A 15359-nucleotide genomic window follows, 5' to 3' on the forward strand; every position below is an offset into this window, starting at 1 on the left:
GCCAAGGGATTTATAACAGCATAAATCGGTTTTGTCTGCTTTTCTACTTTATATAAGTAGAATCATATTGTAGTAGACGGAAGATATGGCCACAAGCTTCTCCCATCCCTGTATGTGTGACCCTTCGCAAAGTAACTTCTCATTAATAGCTGGGATCTATTTTCCCAGCCCTTGAATCTGTGACAGCCTTTGACTTGGTTTGACCAACAGAATGCAGAAGAACGAATGCTATGCAAGTCTGAGGCTCAGCCTTAGAGAGAGCTTGCCGCTTCACTTTCACCCTCTTGGAAAGCTACTCCGAGGCTGCCATGTCAGGGAGTGACCTAGGCCCTGTGGAGAAGAACCCAGTACCACCACACATGTGAACAAGGTCACCTTGGACCTTCCAGCCCTGCCAAACCTGCAGCTGAATGCAGCCACAGATGAAATCAGAAGAGAAACTGCGCAGCTAGCCCACAGAATCATGAAAAACAATAAATTGTTTTAAGACTAAGTTTTGGGACAGTTTGTTATCCAGCAGTAGAGTTAGGTGAAACAATGTGTGCGCTTAATTTTCGTCAGGCTTCTTGGGCTCAACATGTTTGTGAGATAGCTTGACATTGCTTGATAGTATTCTATTGTGTGACAATATTATAATTTATCCACTTAACTACTGATGGGCATATGGGTGTTTCTAGTTTGGGGCTCTTATAGTTGGTGTTGCTATGAACATTCCATTAGCATGTCATCTGGTGAGATATGCAGGCATTGTATTCACTGTATAACCAGGGGAGGCCATTCTGGGCCATAGGGTAGAGTGCATGACCAGCTTTAGTAGATACCACCTCTTTTCCAAAAAGTTTGTCACAGGTCACACTCCCACCAGCTGTGGAGGACCTTCGGCAGAGTTTCCGTTGTTCCGTACCCTTGCTAACACTTTGCGCTCTTAAACTTTGCAAGCCTCAGTTTTAAAGATGAGTGTGAAGACTGTACGAGGGAAGTGTCAGCTCCACGGGCCAACATTAGAAAGAAGCTGGACCAGCTGGTCTTGATTATACCTTTCTTCCTGACACCTCCAGTTAAGAGGCCAGAATTTTAACAGTAAAACCTTATATGCTCTATACAAACTACTTTCACAATCATAATTTCATCTGAGTCTTCCAATAAAATAACACTGGTGTCCACTAGCACTGCATGTTCAGGTGCTGAACTCGCAGTCCATCCAGAAATAGTCTTTTGGAAACCAGCCACCTTCACATGACTAATAAACTTGTACACATTTAAAATGGGGCTGCATGAAATGTTGTCCATGATTCACCCTAAGTGAAAAACACAGGTGACAAAACAGCCCCATACAGCCTCATCCCATTTTGGTAAAAATATATCTGCACATATGTCTATGTTTGGTAAAAATAAATCTGCACATTCATAGATGAAGTTCTGGAAGAAATAGAGCAAAAATGTTAACAGTGTTAGCTCTGGGTATTGAGTTTAAAGATGAATTTATCTTCTACTTTATGCCTTTTTTTTGTAATGAGGATGAATCAGTTTCATTTTAAAAACTTAATTATTTTTGAAATAGATAACTCATTCACATAGTCACAATCAAGAGTGCAAGAGTTTATACATTAAAGCCTCCCTCTCATCCACGTCTGCCTTCCATCTGGCTCCCTCCAGAGGTAACCAGTGTTACCAGCATCTACTGTACTCTTTCAGAGACATTTCATGCATATTCTACAAGCAAATACATAAATTTGTTATTTCCTTTGTCACTTTTATGATCAAAAACAAGACTATTTTCATTTTGAAGAAAAGGTTGTAGAAGACTATTTTATGATGTGGAAAGATAAGCGGAAAGGCTACAAAACAGTATGACATATTTTATAATAACGTATGAAAAAATTTTGCATTTAAAATACTTATAAAGAGACTGAAAGGCTATACACTGAAAGGCTATGATAAACATACCTTTGTCCAGAAAGAATTTTTCTTTGTTTCTAATTACCATCCATAGAAAAGTTCTTATTGTGAAACCATAATTCAAATTTCATACTGAAGATTCTATGACCCATTTGTTTGAACCATGTGATAATTAGAATACAATAATATAATTACAAAAAACCACTTTGAGTTGCCTCTCATCCAGAAGATGTTATTTTTACAGTCTTATTTATTGTGGAGAGGGCTTTATTCACATTGTTGGGATCCTGAGCTTTATTTTTTCGGTGGTCATCTCTGCATGTAGGATTTTGGGTGAGTTTATTTCCTCCTTATAGGTGACAGTGTGGCCTGGTTTTAGGGCGTGGACTCCAGCACCACCATGCCTGGTTCAAATCCCAGTCTGCCGCTCCTTAGCCTCACGACCTTGGGCAAGAGACTTAATCTGCGTCTCAGTGCCGTCATCTGTGCAATGGAGACGGTATGATGGCAGCACCTACTCACAGAGTTGTCATCAGGGATGTCATACGATTCAGGTAGAGCCCCTCGAATAGTGCCTAGCATTGTTCCTAAGTGTCAGTGTTATATTCATCTGAGTTGCCTAATTTTTCCATATTGGACATGTACTACAATAAAAGTTAAAGAATAAACTCCCATGAGAGAAGGGAAACTAGACAGATGTAGAGATGAGCACAAATGAGAAAGTGCCATAGAGAAGAGTGCGAACCATGAGGCCCCGGGAGCCCAGCGAGGGGGGAGGGGCCCGGCTTTTTGATTTTGACTAAAAGCCCCGGGAAAGGATCCCTCTGTCGGTACTGCAAGCTGAGCATTCCAAGAGCAGAGATGGACTTTGGTCCAGGAGCATTCTCTCCGGGCATTTGGAGAAGGCCTTTGAGACCTTCCTGGAAGCTGCCCTGGCCCTTCCTTGTACAAACGGCCTCTTGCAACTTTTTGCCACTGTCTTCCCGGCAGGGGTCATGTGGAGAAAGGCTTCAGAGTAAGTGTCAGGACTTACCTGGCTGTGCCTGGCCCCACTCACTCCAAGGACCTTCAGGGGGCAGTTATTGCCACCCTGATGTGGCGGCAAGTCTGGGGGACTGGAAGACAAGATGCTTCATTCACAGCCCAGCTGGAGGAAGAACCGTCCAATTGCAGTTCTGTGTTTCTAAACACACCAGGTGGCATAGGCAGGAGGCCTGCTGTCCTGTGTCCTCAGCCGGGAACCCTCTGCCTGGGGACAGAGAGGGGAGGGGAAGGCAGATGAAGGGAGAGGAGGAAAGCGCAGGGCTAGGAGCTGGAGGCCCTGGGGTCCAGCCTTAGCTCTGATGTTTCGCATTGATGTTAGCTGGGATAAATTCTTAATTTCATCAAAATCCAATCACTCCTCACAGAATCCCTTGAATTGATCTGGGAATAACAATGCCAGATGTGACCTGCTTGATGAAAGGAATTATGTGAACTACTTTATATTTGAAAGAATATCTAGATCCTGTAGTTCCTGCTAAGTCTGAGGTAAACGAGGGCTGGGAAATAGTGTTATATCAGTGTTTCTAAATTTATTCAATTGACACATTTTTAAAATAAAATAAAATAAAATAATAAAACAGTTCATAATCCTTATCCACAATGCTTAAAATCCCCCCGTTCTGGAGACAAAGGTTTTTGTTTTTTTTTTTTTGCGGTATGCGGGCCTCTCACTGTTGTGGCCTCTCCCGTTGCGGAGCACAGGCTCCGGACGCGCAGGCTCAGCGGCCGTGGCTCACGGGCCCAGCCGCTCCGTGGCATGTGGGATCTCCCCAGACCGGGGCACGAACCCGTGTCCCCTGCATCGGCAGGCGGACTCTCAACCACTGCGCCACCAGGGAAGCCCTGGAGACAAAGGTTTTTTTCATTAAATTTGGTGCCAAAATTGACCTGATGTTGCTTATTCTTTGGGGTATCAATCTTTATAATAAATTGCAGAATATTAATAAAATAAAATAAATTGCAGAATATTAATGCATTTGATTACCAGGTGCTGCCTCAGGTCTCACTAGTATATGGTAAATGCATCATATTATCTTCCTAAAATATGAAAAATTCTGAAACACATCTGGCCCCAAGGGTTTTGCATGAGGATTGTGACGTGTAAAACAAACTCAGATGCTGCACACAGGAAATGGGGAGGGAGGGACGGTGTCCATTCCCAGGCTGAGATTCACCCAGCCCTGTCTGGGACATCTTCTTCCTGGTGTCAGATCCTTGAGAAGTCTTTAAGAACCTGAAGACAAATGTACCCGGGATGAGTCAAGGAGCATATACTGGGGATATTTTTCCTAAATTAGTCCTCATACTTCAGTGTGTCTCTGAATCCCCCTGGGGATCTAGTGAAAATGCAAATTCTGATTCAGTAGGTCTGGAATAGGCCTGAGCTTCTGCATTCCTATCAATCTCCAGGTGATGCCTCTGCTGCTGGGACTGTTCTGGCCTCCGGATAAGCCTAAGGCATGGCTCCAAGTGATAACAGTGTGGTGCCCCACAGGGAGAGCTGCCCCCTGCCCTTGGCGGGGGTGGGAGCTCGCTCAACACTGATCACCTGACCAAAACCTGCCTCGTCACCGCCTTTTCTCCATCCTCCGCTGCCCATTTACTGCCTCTGCTGCCTCTTCCTCCCTGCATGGTTCATGCCACCCTCCGCCTCCATCCCCGACCTTGGCTGGGCCTCCCCAAGTCTCATGACTCTTCACTCACCCGGTTCCAAGGTACTGCTTAGACGAGGTGCTTTTCCAGCTGACTGACCTCACCTCCGAAGCATGAACTAAATTAGTTCAACTCTCAAATTCCTGAGATGGCTCACTATCTCTCCTGGGTATCTCCCCGGAAAATTTTCCACTGTTTGCAAAGTACTCCCTAGCCCTGACCACCCAGAGATATTAATGATAATGCATTTGCTCACTAGACAAGCAGTGACCCGGGAAAGGGCCATGGGTTATTTTATTTTTATGTCAATGCTTGCAATGCCCTGACTGATTTCTTACACACCCTCCTTGCTTCTTTTTAAGTTCTGGATTCCCGGGTTGCAGAAAACTCAGACTTCCTTGTTTTCCAAGTGAATTTTCTGATTGCAAAAGTAATACATATTTATTAATAAAAGTTTAGAAAATATAGTTAAGAAGAAAATGTCAATACCAGTACACTTAGCATGCAGAGATAACCATTGGCACATTTTGTCTCATGGGCTTTCAGGCTTTATATATAAATTTTGTTTTACAAAATCTGGATCATACATATAACATTTTGTAACTGCTTTGCCCCCCTCCATTTATAGTATATTGTGACCATTTTCACAGATCAATAAAAATTCTTCTGCAATAGCATTTTAAATAAGGGACTTCCCTAGCGGTCCAGTGGTTAAGACTTCACGCGTCCACCACAGGGAGCGTGTGTTCAATCCCAGGCCAGGAATAGAATGAAGGCCAAATACACATATATTTCTTATTATAAATCACAATATCACACATACCTTTTGGATACTTACAGGGAATTATATTATTATGTAAAAGTGTATAAACTTCTTCATGGTTCGCATGAGTTGCCAAACCAGAAAGCATGGCTTCCAAACTCTCAAATACGAACCAGATCCTTTGGGCTGAATCAGTGTCTTGAATTCTCACTAACCTTAGTTAACCAGAAGTGATACTGGAAAGCAGGGCGTTCTAGGTCTGAGAGGGAATTCCAGGCCACCAGGTCATGCCTTGAGGCATCCCTCTGTCTCCTGCTCAGAAAGAGGAAAAATGCTTAGAGGTCTTTGTTAGGGATCTACAACTTCCCAAAGAACACAGCTATTTTTCAGACAATTCAAGGCTAATCTAAATCCTGCAATCATTTTGGCATTTATTTTTCCAGCCAATATTTATATATTTAAAATGAAGGGATTAGGGGAACTTCCTGGCTGTCCACTGGTTAGGACTCAGCGCTTCCACTGCAGGGGGCCCGGGTTCAATCCCAGTTCAGGGAACTAAGATCCCGCATGCCTTGAGGTGCGGCCAAAAAAAAAAAAACCAAACAACAACAAATGAAGGGATTAGATCAATAAGCGAATGGTTAAGTAATCTGTGGTACAGCCATTCAATGAAATATGATACAACCATTAAAAAACTGAAAAAGCTCTTTATGCACTAATACAGAATGATATCTCAGATACATCGTTAAGTGCAAAAAGCAAGGTGTAGAGCCATGTATACCAAATGCACATTTGTGTAAAAAGGAGGAACAGGAATACATAGATATTTTGATATAGGAGTTTTGCTTGTGTATTCATAAAGCGTCTTTGGAAAGATACACAAGAAACTGATGGCATAATTCCTTAATTTTTAGGGAAATTAGGTAGCTGGGAGAACAACTTTTCGTTGCAAAATGAAACCTCTTGTGCTGAACATGCAAATGTATTACCTCTTCTAAAATAAAAATTTTAAAACACAAAATAAGGGGACTAGGGCATTTGATTACATCCTAAAATACATTTATTTCTGTTTATTCTCCAAACCCCAATTTAAATGGTCAGTAAAGGAATAAAAGAAGAGGACCATATGTACAGAGAATAGGAGAGGGAACAAAAGATGGATCGTATGAACACACTTTTGGGAGACAGTGAGGCAACGGCACAGATTTCAGAGTCATACTTGCAGTCCCAGCTCTTTAACTTGCTTCTCATGAGCTCTTGGGTAAACCCCTTACTTGCTTTGAGCTTCTGATTCCTTATCTGTGGAAGAGTAAGGACAAGTCATTTATTTTATGTGATCCATATTGCGCCTTGTGGGAGTGTTGGGAGGATTCATTGCCCCAGATCAGAAGCATTTAATAAAGCACATAAACTGCTATTATTACTTTTAATGATAGCAGCGGGCTTTAGCTAATATTATGTTAATGTTTGTCAGTCTGATAGGAAAAATAGCAGTATCTTATTTAAAATCTGAATTTCTCTAATTATAAATGAGGTTGAACAATTACATATATATTCCACTTGTATTTCTTTTTCTGTGATTTGCCTGATCATCTCTTGATAATAGTTAACATTTACTGCATGTTACTGTGTACCAGGCACTGTGTTATGATCTCTGCATGCATTATCTCATTTAACCTGTGGATCAAATAGGTAAAATTATTATGCCCATTTTCAGCTGAGAAAAATAATATTTAGAGAAATTAATTTGCTCAAGTCTCCATCACTAGTAAGTAGAGTCTGGATTCTGAGCGAGGACTTGACTCTGACCCAGAAATCTGACTTGATCGAGAACCCAGGCTCTTCAGGCTTATGCTTCAGTGACTCTCCCCTAATGGTTTTTCTTTTGGATTAAATAATTTTCTCAATATTTTGCAAGTGCCCTTTGTATTTTAGTTGCAGGGCGCAGAGTAGGAAAGGGTCGATCTGCGCCGAAGGGCAGAAGTGGCATCAGAGACAACCTGCCTGCCTGTCAACTGCCCATAAGGCTGTGTGTGAGCCAAGGCGGTGCAGTCAGAGGTGATGCAGGAGACCAACCGGGTGCAGAACAGAGGCCTGCAAAGATGAGTGGACTTCGACCCCCTTAGAGAGAAAGCAAGAGTGACTCACAGGAGGAAGATGAAACCAAAGCTTCCAGGCTGTCCCTGGTAGGCTCAGACAGTCCAAAGGCAGCAGAGGGAAGGAGAGAAAATCCTGAGATGGAGAGCTGGCCAAGAGCTTCCTGAAGACCATGCAAATGAGGCACGCCCACAGCTGCCTGGAAACCAGGTCGGGAGAAGTCAGAGCCCAGAGCACATGCTGCAGGGCCGTGCTAGGCAAAGGAGCTGGAGGAGGTGGAGGAGGCACCAAGGGAGCAGGTAAGGAACCAGGGAGGGTCGTGGAGGGACGGCTCACAGGGCCCTGCATCCTGAGAGGCAGCATCGTCCACCGACCGGGTGAACGCTGTCCTGGGAGGCAGGGCTCCTGGGATCATCTTTCAAGCTCAGCCATTCTTTAGCTGTGAAGTCCTGGGCAAGTCACTTCACCATTCTGAGCCTTGATGTTCCCATCTATAAAATGAATGTAAAAATAGCATGCTACCTGTGTATTGAGCATCTGCTGTGCTTTGCTGGGCACATAACAGTCATTATCCCCTCCTCACAGCAAGCTCATAAGGTGAGATCATTAGCCTATATTACAGAGGAAAACAAAGCTCGGAGAGGTTAAGCCATTTGTCTAAGACCTCACAGCAAAAAAGTCTGGTTCCATAGCTGCACACTGTCGACTCCTGATCCTGCTTCCTTCAGAGGGTGGTTTTACAGAATCAAATGGTCTATGCAAATGGAAAAAAAAATTGCAAAAGGCAAATTATACCATCAAGATGTGAGTTACCACACTTAGACCCCGGCCAGGACTGAGGCCCTTTGTAAACTGGGAAGTCCTATAAAAATGCTAGTTCTTCACCTCTCTCCTCTGGAGGTTGAAAGTATTGGGGTGATGCTACAGACAATGGATATTTGGCTGACTGACCTGCTCACAGACTGAGGCGATGTCTTTGGGGTGGTATTGGGATGTCCTGGCTTGAGAGTGAGTCGTTGGTGGTTAAGTGGCCAGAGTCCCTCCTGGCGACAGACTCTGAAGCCACAGACAAGGCCTGAGGTGACCATGGCAGATAAGGGCCCAGGTGCTGATTCAACAGTGATCATCCCTCCTCTTGAGCATCCCTTTACAGCTTCGGCCATGGAACTTCAGAAAACAGAAGCCTGCTTTGTGGGGAGGGGAAGATCTTTATGGGTAGTAAGCTTAGTGCAATAAAGTTAGAATAAAGTTCAAATTTTCAGGCAAGAGAATGAAAAACAAACAAACTAACAAACCTATAATCTTACCCCCAGAGACAACCACTGTTGACATTTCAGTGTTTGTTTTTCCACACATTTTTTTCCATTGCACACATATATTGAAAAATTAGATCATACTGTAATATGTTGGGGGTTTTTTTGGGGTTTTTTTGCGGTACACGGGTCTCTCACTGTTGTGGCCTCTCCCGTTGCGGAGCACAGGTTCCAGACGCGCAGGCCCAGCGGCCATGGCTCACAGGCCCAGCCGCTCCACGACATGTGGGATCTTCCCGGACTGGGGCACGAACCAGTGTCCCCTGCATCGGCAGGCGGACTCTCAGCTACTGTGCCACCAGGGAAGCCCTGTAATATGGTTTTATTACTGGTTCTTTTCACTTAATGACATGTCATGAACGTATTTCCATATCAATAGATGTTTTATCACATCATTTAAAGGCTGCAGAATGTCTCTTTGTATGGATGGAGCAGAATTTATTTAATAAGTGTCCTACTATTGGATAATTAGGCAGTTTTCAATTTTTAACCATTAGAGCCGTGCTTTCTACTCAAATCTTGGCACAGGTCCTGGATTATTTCCACAGGATAAATTACCAGTGGGGGAACTGCTGAATCAAGGTTATGTATATTTTAAGGCCTTTGGTAAATACTAAAGGTCTGCTTCTGACACACTCTGGAATTCAGGGGCTCCTCAAAGCTCAATGCAGAAAATTTCATGGCCTCAAAGTCAGCCTGGAGCCTTCCTCTCTCTCAAATCCATTTGCGGGGATAATGCAACCACCTCATATATAGTCTTTACTGGGTGCCAGGCTCTGTCTAAGAGCTTTACCCTCTGAGGCACCACTTTTAACTTCCTCTTCAGAAGAAACTGAAGAACAGAGAGGTTAAACAGTTCACTTGGAATCACAGCCCTAACAAGCAGTGTGTTGGGGGTCAATAGCCTTGACAACCTGGTTCTAGAATCTATGCTGTCCACTGCTTCTTGGAAAGTATATTTAATTGCATCTGCAAAGATATCTTTCACCCATCCCTTTGATCTTCTCCACCAACACCTCACATGCATCAAGCCCCACCATCCCAACCTGGACCATGGCTAGAGCCCCTAACTGGTCTTCCATTTCCACTCATCCCTTTCACTCTGTCTTCTGCTCTGCAGCTGGAATGTTGCTTTAAAAATGGAAACAGGGGCTTCCCTGGTGGCTCAGTGGTTGAGAGTCTGCCTGCCGATGCAGGGGACACGGGTTCATGCCCCGGTCCGGGAAGATCCCACATGCCACGGAGCGGCTGGGCCCGTGAGCCATGGCCGCTGAGCCTGCGCGTCCGGAGCCTGTGCTCCGCAACAGGAGAGGCCACAGCAGTGAGAGGCCCGTGTACCGCAAAAAAAAAAAATGGAAATAGGATCAGGTCACCCCCCCCCCCAACCCCCGAACCCTGCCGGCAAGCACATACATACACACACGCTCAGCCCTAGAATAAAACCCAGATGCATCCCCCAGCCTCCAGGGCAGCCTCTCTGGCTTCTTAAAAGCCACTTCTCCATCCAGACCCACCCACTACACCCCAGTCACCCGGCCTCCTTTCACTTCCTCAACGACAGAGCTTTTTCTCACCTTAAGGCTTTGACACGTGCTGTTCCCTTGAGCTCGAATGCTCTTCTTCCACCCTGCAGGGCTGGATTCTTCTCATCCTCTGGTCTTGGCTTTCATATCATCTCTCTGGAGAAAGCTTCCCTGGTGATCTCACCTGAAGCAACAAGTCCCCTAAGCCCATTTTCCTTTTTGTCCTTTATAGTATTAATTAAAATTGTGTATTTATTGCCCATTACTCATTAAATGTCTCTTTCCCTCACTAGACTCTAAATGTCATGAGGTCAAAGACCATGTCTATTTTGTTCCCCATTATTTACCCAGTGCCTAGCACAGCACCTGGCATGTGGCGAGCTCTCATTAACTCAATGACTGCTCGTAGAAAGGACGAATTGTCCACAGAGGGAGGCATTCATTGGTGAGGATCTTTGGCAAAGTATCCGAGCTTCAGCCAGAGCTGTTCCACCCTCCTCCTGCATGTCTTCACTTCCTCTTCCCTGTCCCGAAGCAGTGGCAGAGGTCTAGGGTCTAGAAGGAAACCAGGAAGCCATGGGTGAGAATGTAAGCAGGTTTTGCTGCAGGCGCCAACTCAGTCAGGGTAGATGATGTCATATCGGGGGCACAAGGGAGACTCATTACCCCCAAGGCCCCCCTGCACAGTTCCTGGATTCCTACCATGAGAGACTTCTGGCCACGAGGAATCTCCTAGTGAAAGGCAAACACTCACTATCCAGTTAATAACACACATCCAGCAGGTGGACTGAATGGCTGAGGGCTCTACCTTTCTGACAGCAGCATGGTGGTGGCCTGGAAGTCCAGGTGTCACCACTAACTAGTGGGTGACCTTGGGTGAGAGTCACTTCTTGCCTCCCATCTGCAAAGTGAGTGGTTAGGATGGAGAAGAGGTTTTTAAACTTCTTTTTCCTCAGAAGCTCAAGTCTTCAACTTGTTCAGATGACCAATATAAGTCAAGTGTTTCTGGGTGAAATAGGGATGTGGGGCTGGAGCGGTCCTCCTCCCTGACTCCCGCTTTTAAGTCCCAAGGGTGGTGGGAGGGCTGAGTCTTGGACTCCAAGATCTCAGCGGTCAGTGCCTGCCAGGCTGACCATCTGTGTCATCTAAGGACAAAGAAGGCAGCCGGGCTCGCATGTTCTGGGTGTAGCTCCTTGGGCACATTAAGTGATCGGAAGGGGATGGGAGAGGACTTGTTGAATCTGATATTCAGAGAGTATTCAGAGACGTTAGGCTGTGCAGCAGGTGAATTTCATAGCAATTGAAGGGCAGTGCAGGCAGCCCCTTTGTTTGAGAAGGAGGTTTCAGCCATTTTAGAAAAGAAATGAGGGCCCGGGAGAGAGGAAGCCCAGAAGGCTCACTTACCCTCTCCACAATGTAGAAGAAGGAAATTGCCACCCCTGCCTTTCCAGGCCAGGGATCCCAGGTCTTGAAGAGACCGCCCACAATCTCACAGATAACTAGGCTTCCAGGGTTGGTTGTTTGCCACGCCCCAGGGGAACACGGGTCCCTCACCTCACTACCCGCCACCTGGGCAGCTCTCTGGCCTTCGCTGCAGGCAGGTGTGCTCAGGAGACTGCCGCCTGGGCTACCTGGCAGCTCCAGGTGCTGCGTGGACGCTGCTATGGAGACGTGCCCCGGGGTTGGTGGTGAGAAGGCAGTCTCCCAAAGCTTTGCAGATTCTGGAGGGGAAGAGGCTGGAGCCTCAGGCCCTTCAGGGTAGTCTGCCTGACAGCCGTAGTGCCAAGGAAGGCCAGGTGGGTGCTCTGGGAGTTTCTAGGACAAAGTGTGTGTGTGGGGGAGGAGCCAGGGGAGGCCAAACTTCGGGAGGAGGTTCTGGAAGGGCTGATCTGGGCAGGGGAGCCTCTCCATGTTTCCAGGTCAAGGGGAAAAGCCTTCCCAGAGGCCCCCTTGCCAGGCCAGTGCAGTGCCCTGCACAAAGACTGGGCCAGTGGCACTGAGGATTGGCCCTGCAGCCCAAGGGGAGGAGGGAGAGAGGGCCTGGCATTTGCCCCCAGAGGAGGGATAGACCAGGGAATTCACAAAGCCTATCTCTGGGCTAGTCAGGATCCGAGGCAGCAGGGAAGGAAATATTTGCCCTGTAGCAGGAAGCACTGACTGTGGCTCCTCTCCCTCTCCCTGGAGCCCAAGAGGCCAAGGGCAATCACGTGCAGCACAAGGAGCATTTTTATCCATTTCCAAAGCCAGGGTGCCGTCTCCTTGAGGGAGCTCGATGATCGTGGGGTGCCTGAGGCCTGGGCCCGGTAGAGGGGATGCTGCAGGAGCACCACACCTAATTCTACGGCTTAGGGACTGGGCGATCTGAAACAATCGCTTCATTTTTTTTTTTTTAATTTTTATTGGGGTATAGTTGATTTACACCTGTTAGTTTCAGGTGTTCAGCAAAGTGAATCAGTTATACATATACATATATCCATCCTTTTTTTAGATTCTTTTCCCATATAGGCCATTACAGAGTATTGAGTTCCCTGTGCTATATAGTAGGTCCTTATTAATTATCTATTTTATATATAGTAATGTGTATATGTCAATCTCAATCTCTCAATTTATCTGTCCCCCCCTTACCCCCTGGTAACCATAAGTTTGTTTTCTACATTTGTAACTCTATTTCGGTTTTGTAGATAAGTTCATTTCACTTCACCTTTTGAACCTAAGTTTTTTCATCAGTGAAATGTGGGCGGTAATACCTTTTAACAACCCACAGGACACAGCCTAGGGCCAATACAGGCACGGAGCTTAATGGGTGTTCCTTTGCTCCTTTTCCCTTTCTGCCAGGACATCTCCTGCCAGACCTCCCAGTGTCTGGTCTGAGGATGGCGGAGAAGCAGAGCTGGGAGCCAGAGTGCCCTGTGTGCTGGAACCCCTTCAACAACACGTTCCACACCCCCAAAGTGCTGGACTGCTGCCACTCCTTCTGCGTGGAATGCCTGGCCCACCTCAGCCTGGTGACTCCGGCCCGGCGCCGGCTGCTGTGTCCGCTCTGTCGCCAGCCCACTGTGCTGGCCTCCGGACAGCCTGTCACTGACCTGCCCACGGACACTGCAGTGCTCACCCTGCTCCGCCTGGAGCCCCACCACGTCATCTTGGAAGGCCGCCAGCTCTGTCTCAAAGATGAGCCCAAGAGCCGCTACTTCCTGCGCCAGCCCCGGGCCTACACGCTGGAACTCGGCCCCGGGCCTGGGAGCCAGACTGGGCCCCCCCGGGACGTGGCCCCTACCGCCATCCCCAGCCCCATCCCCAGCTCCAACCACGACTCTCTGAGGGGGTGTTTCCGCAACCCGCAGTTCCGGATCTTTGCCTACCTGCTGGCTGTCATCCTCAGCGTCACTCTGTTGCTCATCTTCTCCATCTTTTGGACCAAGCAGTTTTTTGGGGGTGTGGGGTGAGCATCTGTTCCAGACAAAGAACCACGCCTTTCTTGGTTGCTGCTGGGTATGAGGACTGCAGAGCCTCATTTGGGGTCGTCTTCCTTTGTAGTATTGTTCTTTTTTACAATCCAGGGATCGGCTAGGCTGTGCATCTGCTTCTGGGAACGGAGACAGTCCTACTATAATGAGAACCTCTGAAAGCTAATGGGAAAAGATACGAAGAGAGCTCTGGGTGTGAACCACGAGTCATGGAAGGGCCGAGAAGCAGATCTGTGATGCCAGGGCTACGTAGCATGTTGTACCAAAGGGCTGGGTGATGGCATCCAGGAACCTGACCCACTCAGACAGCAAGCTGCAATTCTTACTGGAGCTGCTTTGAACTCAGTTCACATTTTTTGGAGTTGCTCTATTATTTGTTGCTAAAAAATTTGGAAAGTGAACTTCAATTGTGAGCAAATGTGTTTGTCTTCCCCTTTCAGTTTTCTCTTTGGATGTTTTGCCACCAGTCCCAGTAAAAATGGCCTGCATTCATTAATTCATTCACTCACTCATTCAACAACCAGTTGGCTTGTCCTCTGTCAGAACTAGGGGGAGAGAAGGGTAGGATGAACCAGGGCTGGCAGAGTCCTTACCAGCAAGGAGGGCACGTTCACTCAGCTGCTTCTTGTACAAGACGACCTCTTGTCAGTGCGTGGTTTATGGAGTGTTAAGAGCAGAAAAGTTTAAAGGTGAAAGAAACCAGAGTCAGTGATCAAAAGAAATCCGGGATTTGGAGGAAAAGATTTTTATTCCTCCTGGTAGGTAGTGGGGGAGCTCTGATTCCCCTCCTCCAACCATTGTAATTCTGGCCTTGAGAGGTAAGGCAGGGAATTCCCTGGTGGCCCAGTGGTTAGGACTCTGTGCTTCCACTGCAGGGGGCACGGGTTTGATCTCTGGTCGGAGAACTAAGATCCCACATGCCGTGTCGCATGGCCAAAAAAGAAAAAAAAAGACGTAAGGCAGAAACCCCGGATAGAGTAAAAGCCTTAGTTCCCATCCCAGGCCATGCAGGCAGGGGATTCTGGTTTTCATTTTGCATGACAGAATCTAGGAACCAAGGAAAACTAGATAGAATTTGGATGCTGCTTGACTACGGGTTGCCACCTCTGCAGTATCTAAAACCCTGATTTCTTCTTCACTTTTAATACTGCCTGGTGGCTCAGGGCTCTGAAACAATCTCAAAGCGGTTAAAACACCAACACAAAAAGATAACATTTTGTTTTTTGGGATTTGTAGAATACGCTTTCAGAGGCCAGAAATTGGTTTTATTTGCTCTAAATAACATTTTGTAAGTTTAATGAAACCAGCTTCTATAAACTCTTAGGGGTCTTAATGTACAAGATATTCCAAAATAGTTAAGACATACATACTTCATGTTTAGTAAAACCAAACAGTCTTAAGCTCCACTGTGAAGAAAAAGTTCTCCATTACGAAATTGGAAAGCCGCCTACATATCCTGCCAGGGGACTAGCATCTACCTCTCCATTTGCACCATTGAAGATAATTATACTAATGCTGGGACTGGATGTCTCCTCACTGACTTCATTTCTTTACACATCCTTGCTCCTTAACTCTTGTGCTGGGTAAATTAGGCAATGAT

General features: G+C 46.3%; 2 protein-coding genes and 1 long non-coding RNA gene across 4 annotated transcripts in view; 2 read left to right on the plus strand and 1 right to left on the minus strand.

Moving 5' to 3' along the window:
• The window catches only part of WDR31 (WD repeat domain 31), a 25961-nt gene extending 23858 nt beyond the window's left edge, over positions 1–2103 (plus strand). The window contains exon 11 of the transcript XR_010944893.1: positions 211–2103. The gene's annotated coding sequence lies outside the window, so the exon portion shown is untranslated. The remainder of the gene's footprint in view (positions 1–210) is intronic.
• Positions 1–14255, plus strand: part of RNF183 (ring finger protein 183) — a 16274-nt gene extending 2019 nt beyond the window's left edge. The window contains exons 1-2 of one of the 2 annotated variants that reach the window (XM_067743617.1): positions 7622–7755; positions 13128–14255. In XM_067743617.1, coding sequence (XP_067599718.1) covers positions 7629–7755; positions 13128–13738 — 738 coding nt within the window. In that variant the 5' untranslated portion in view covers positions 7622–7628 and the 3' untranslated portion in view covers positions 13739–14255. Of the gene's footprint in view, positions 1–7621; positions 7756–13127 lie in introns of those variants that run through there. The other variant, XM_067743618.1, reaches the window with a different exon arrangement.
• On the minus strand, positions 5550–7636 carry LOC137227549 (uncharacterized). The gene is made up of 3 exons (XR_010944898.1): positions 7508–7636; positions 6579–6658; positions 5550–5671 (listed from the first exon to the last, which is right to left on the minus strand). It is a non-coding gene; the product is annotated as an uncharacterized lncRNA (long non-coding RNA).
• Positions 14256–15359: the final 1104 nt, after the last annotated feature.

The sequence above is a fragment of the Pseudorca crassidens genome, chromosome 7, assembly GCF_039906515.1.
Source record: "Pseudorca crassidens isolate mPseCra1 chromosome 7, mPseCra1.hap1, whole genome shotgun sequence".
NCBI lineage: Eukaryota > Metazoa > Chordata > Mammalia > Artiodactyla > Delphinidae > Pseudorca > Pseudorca crassidens.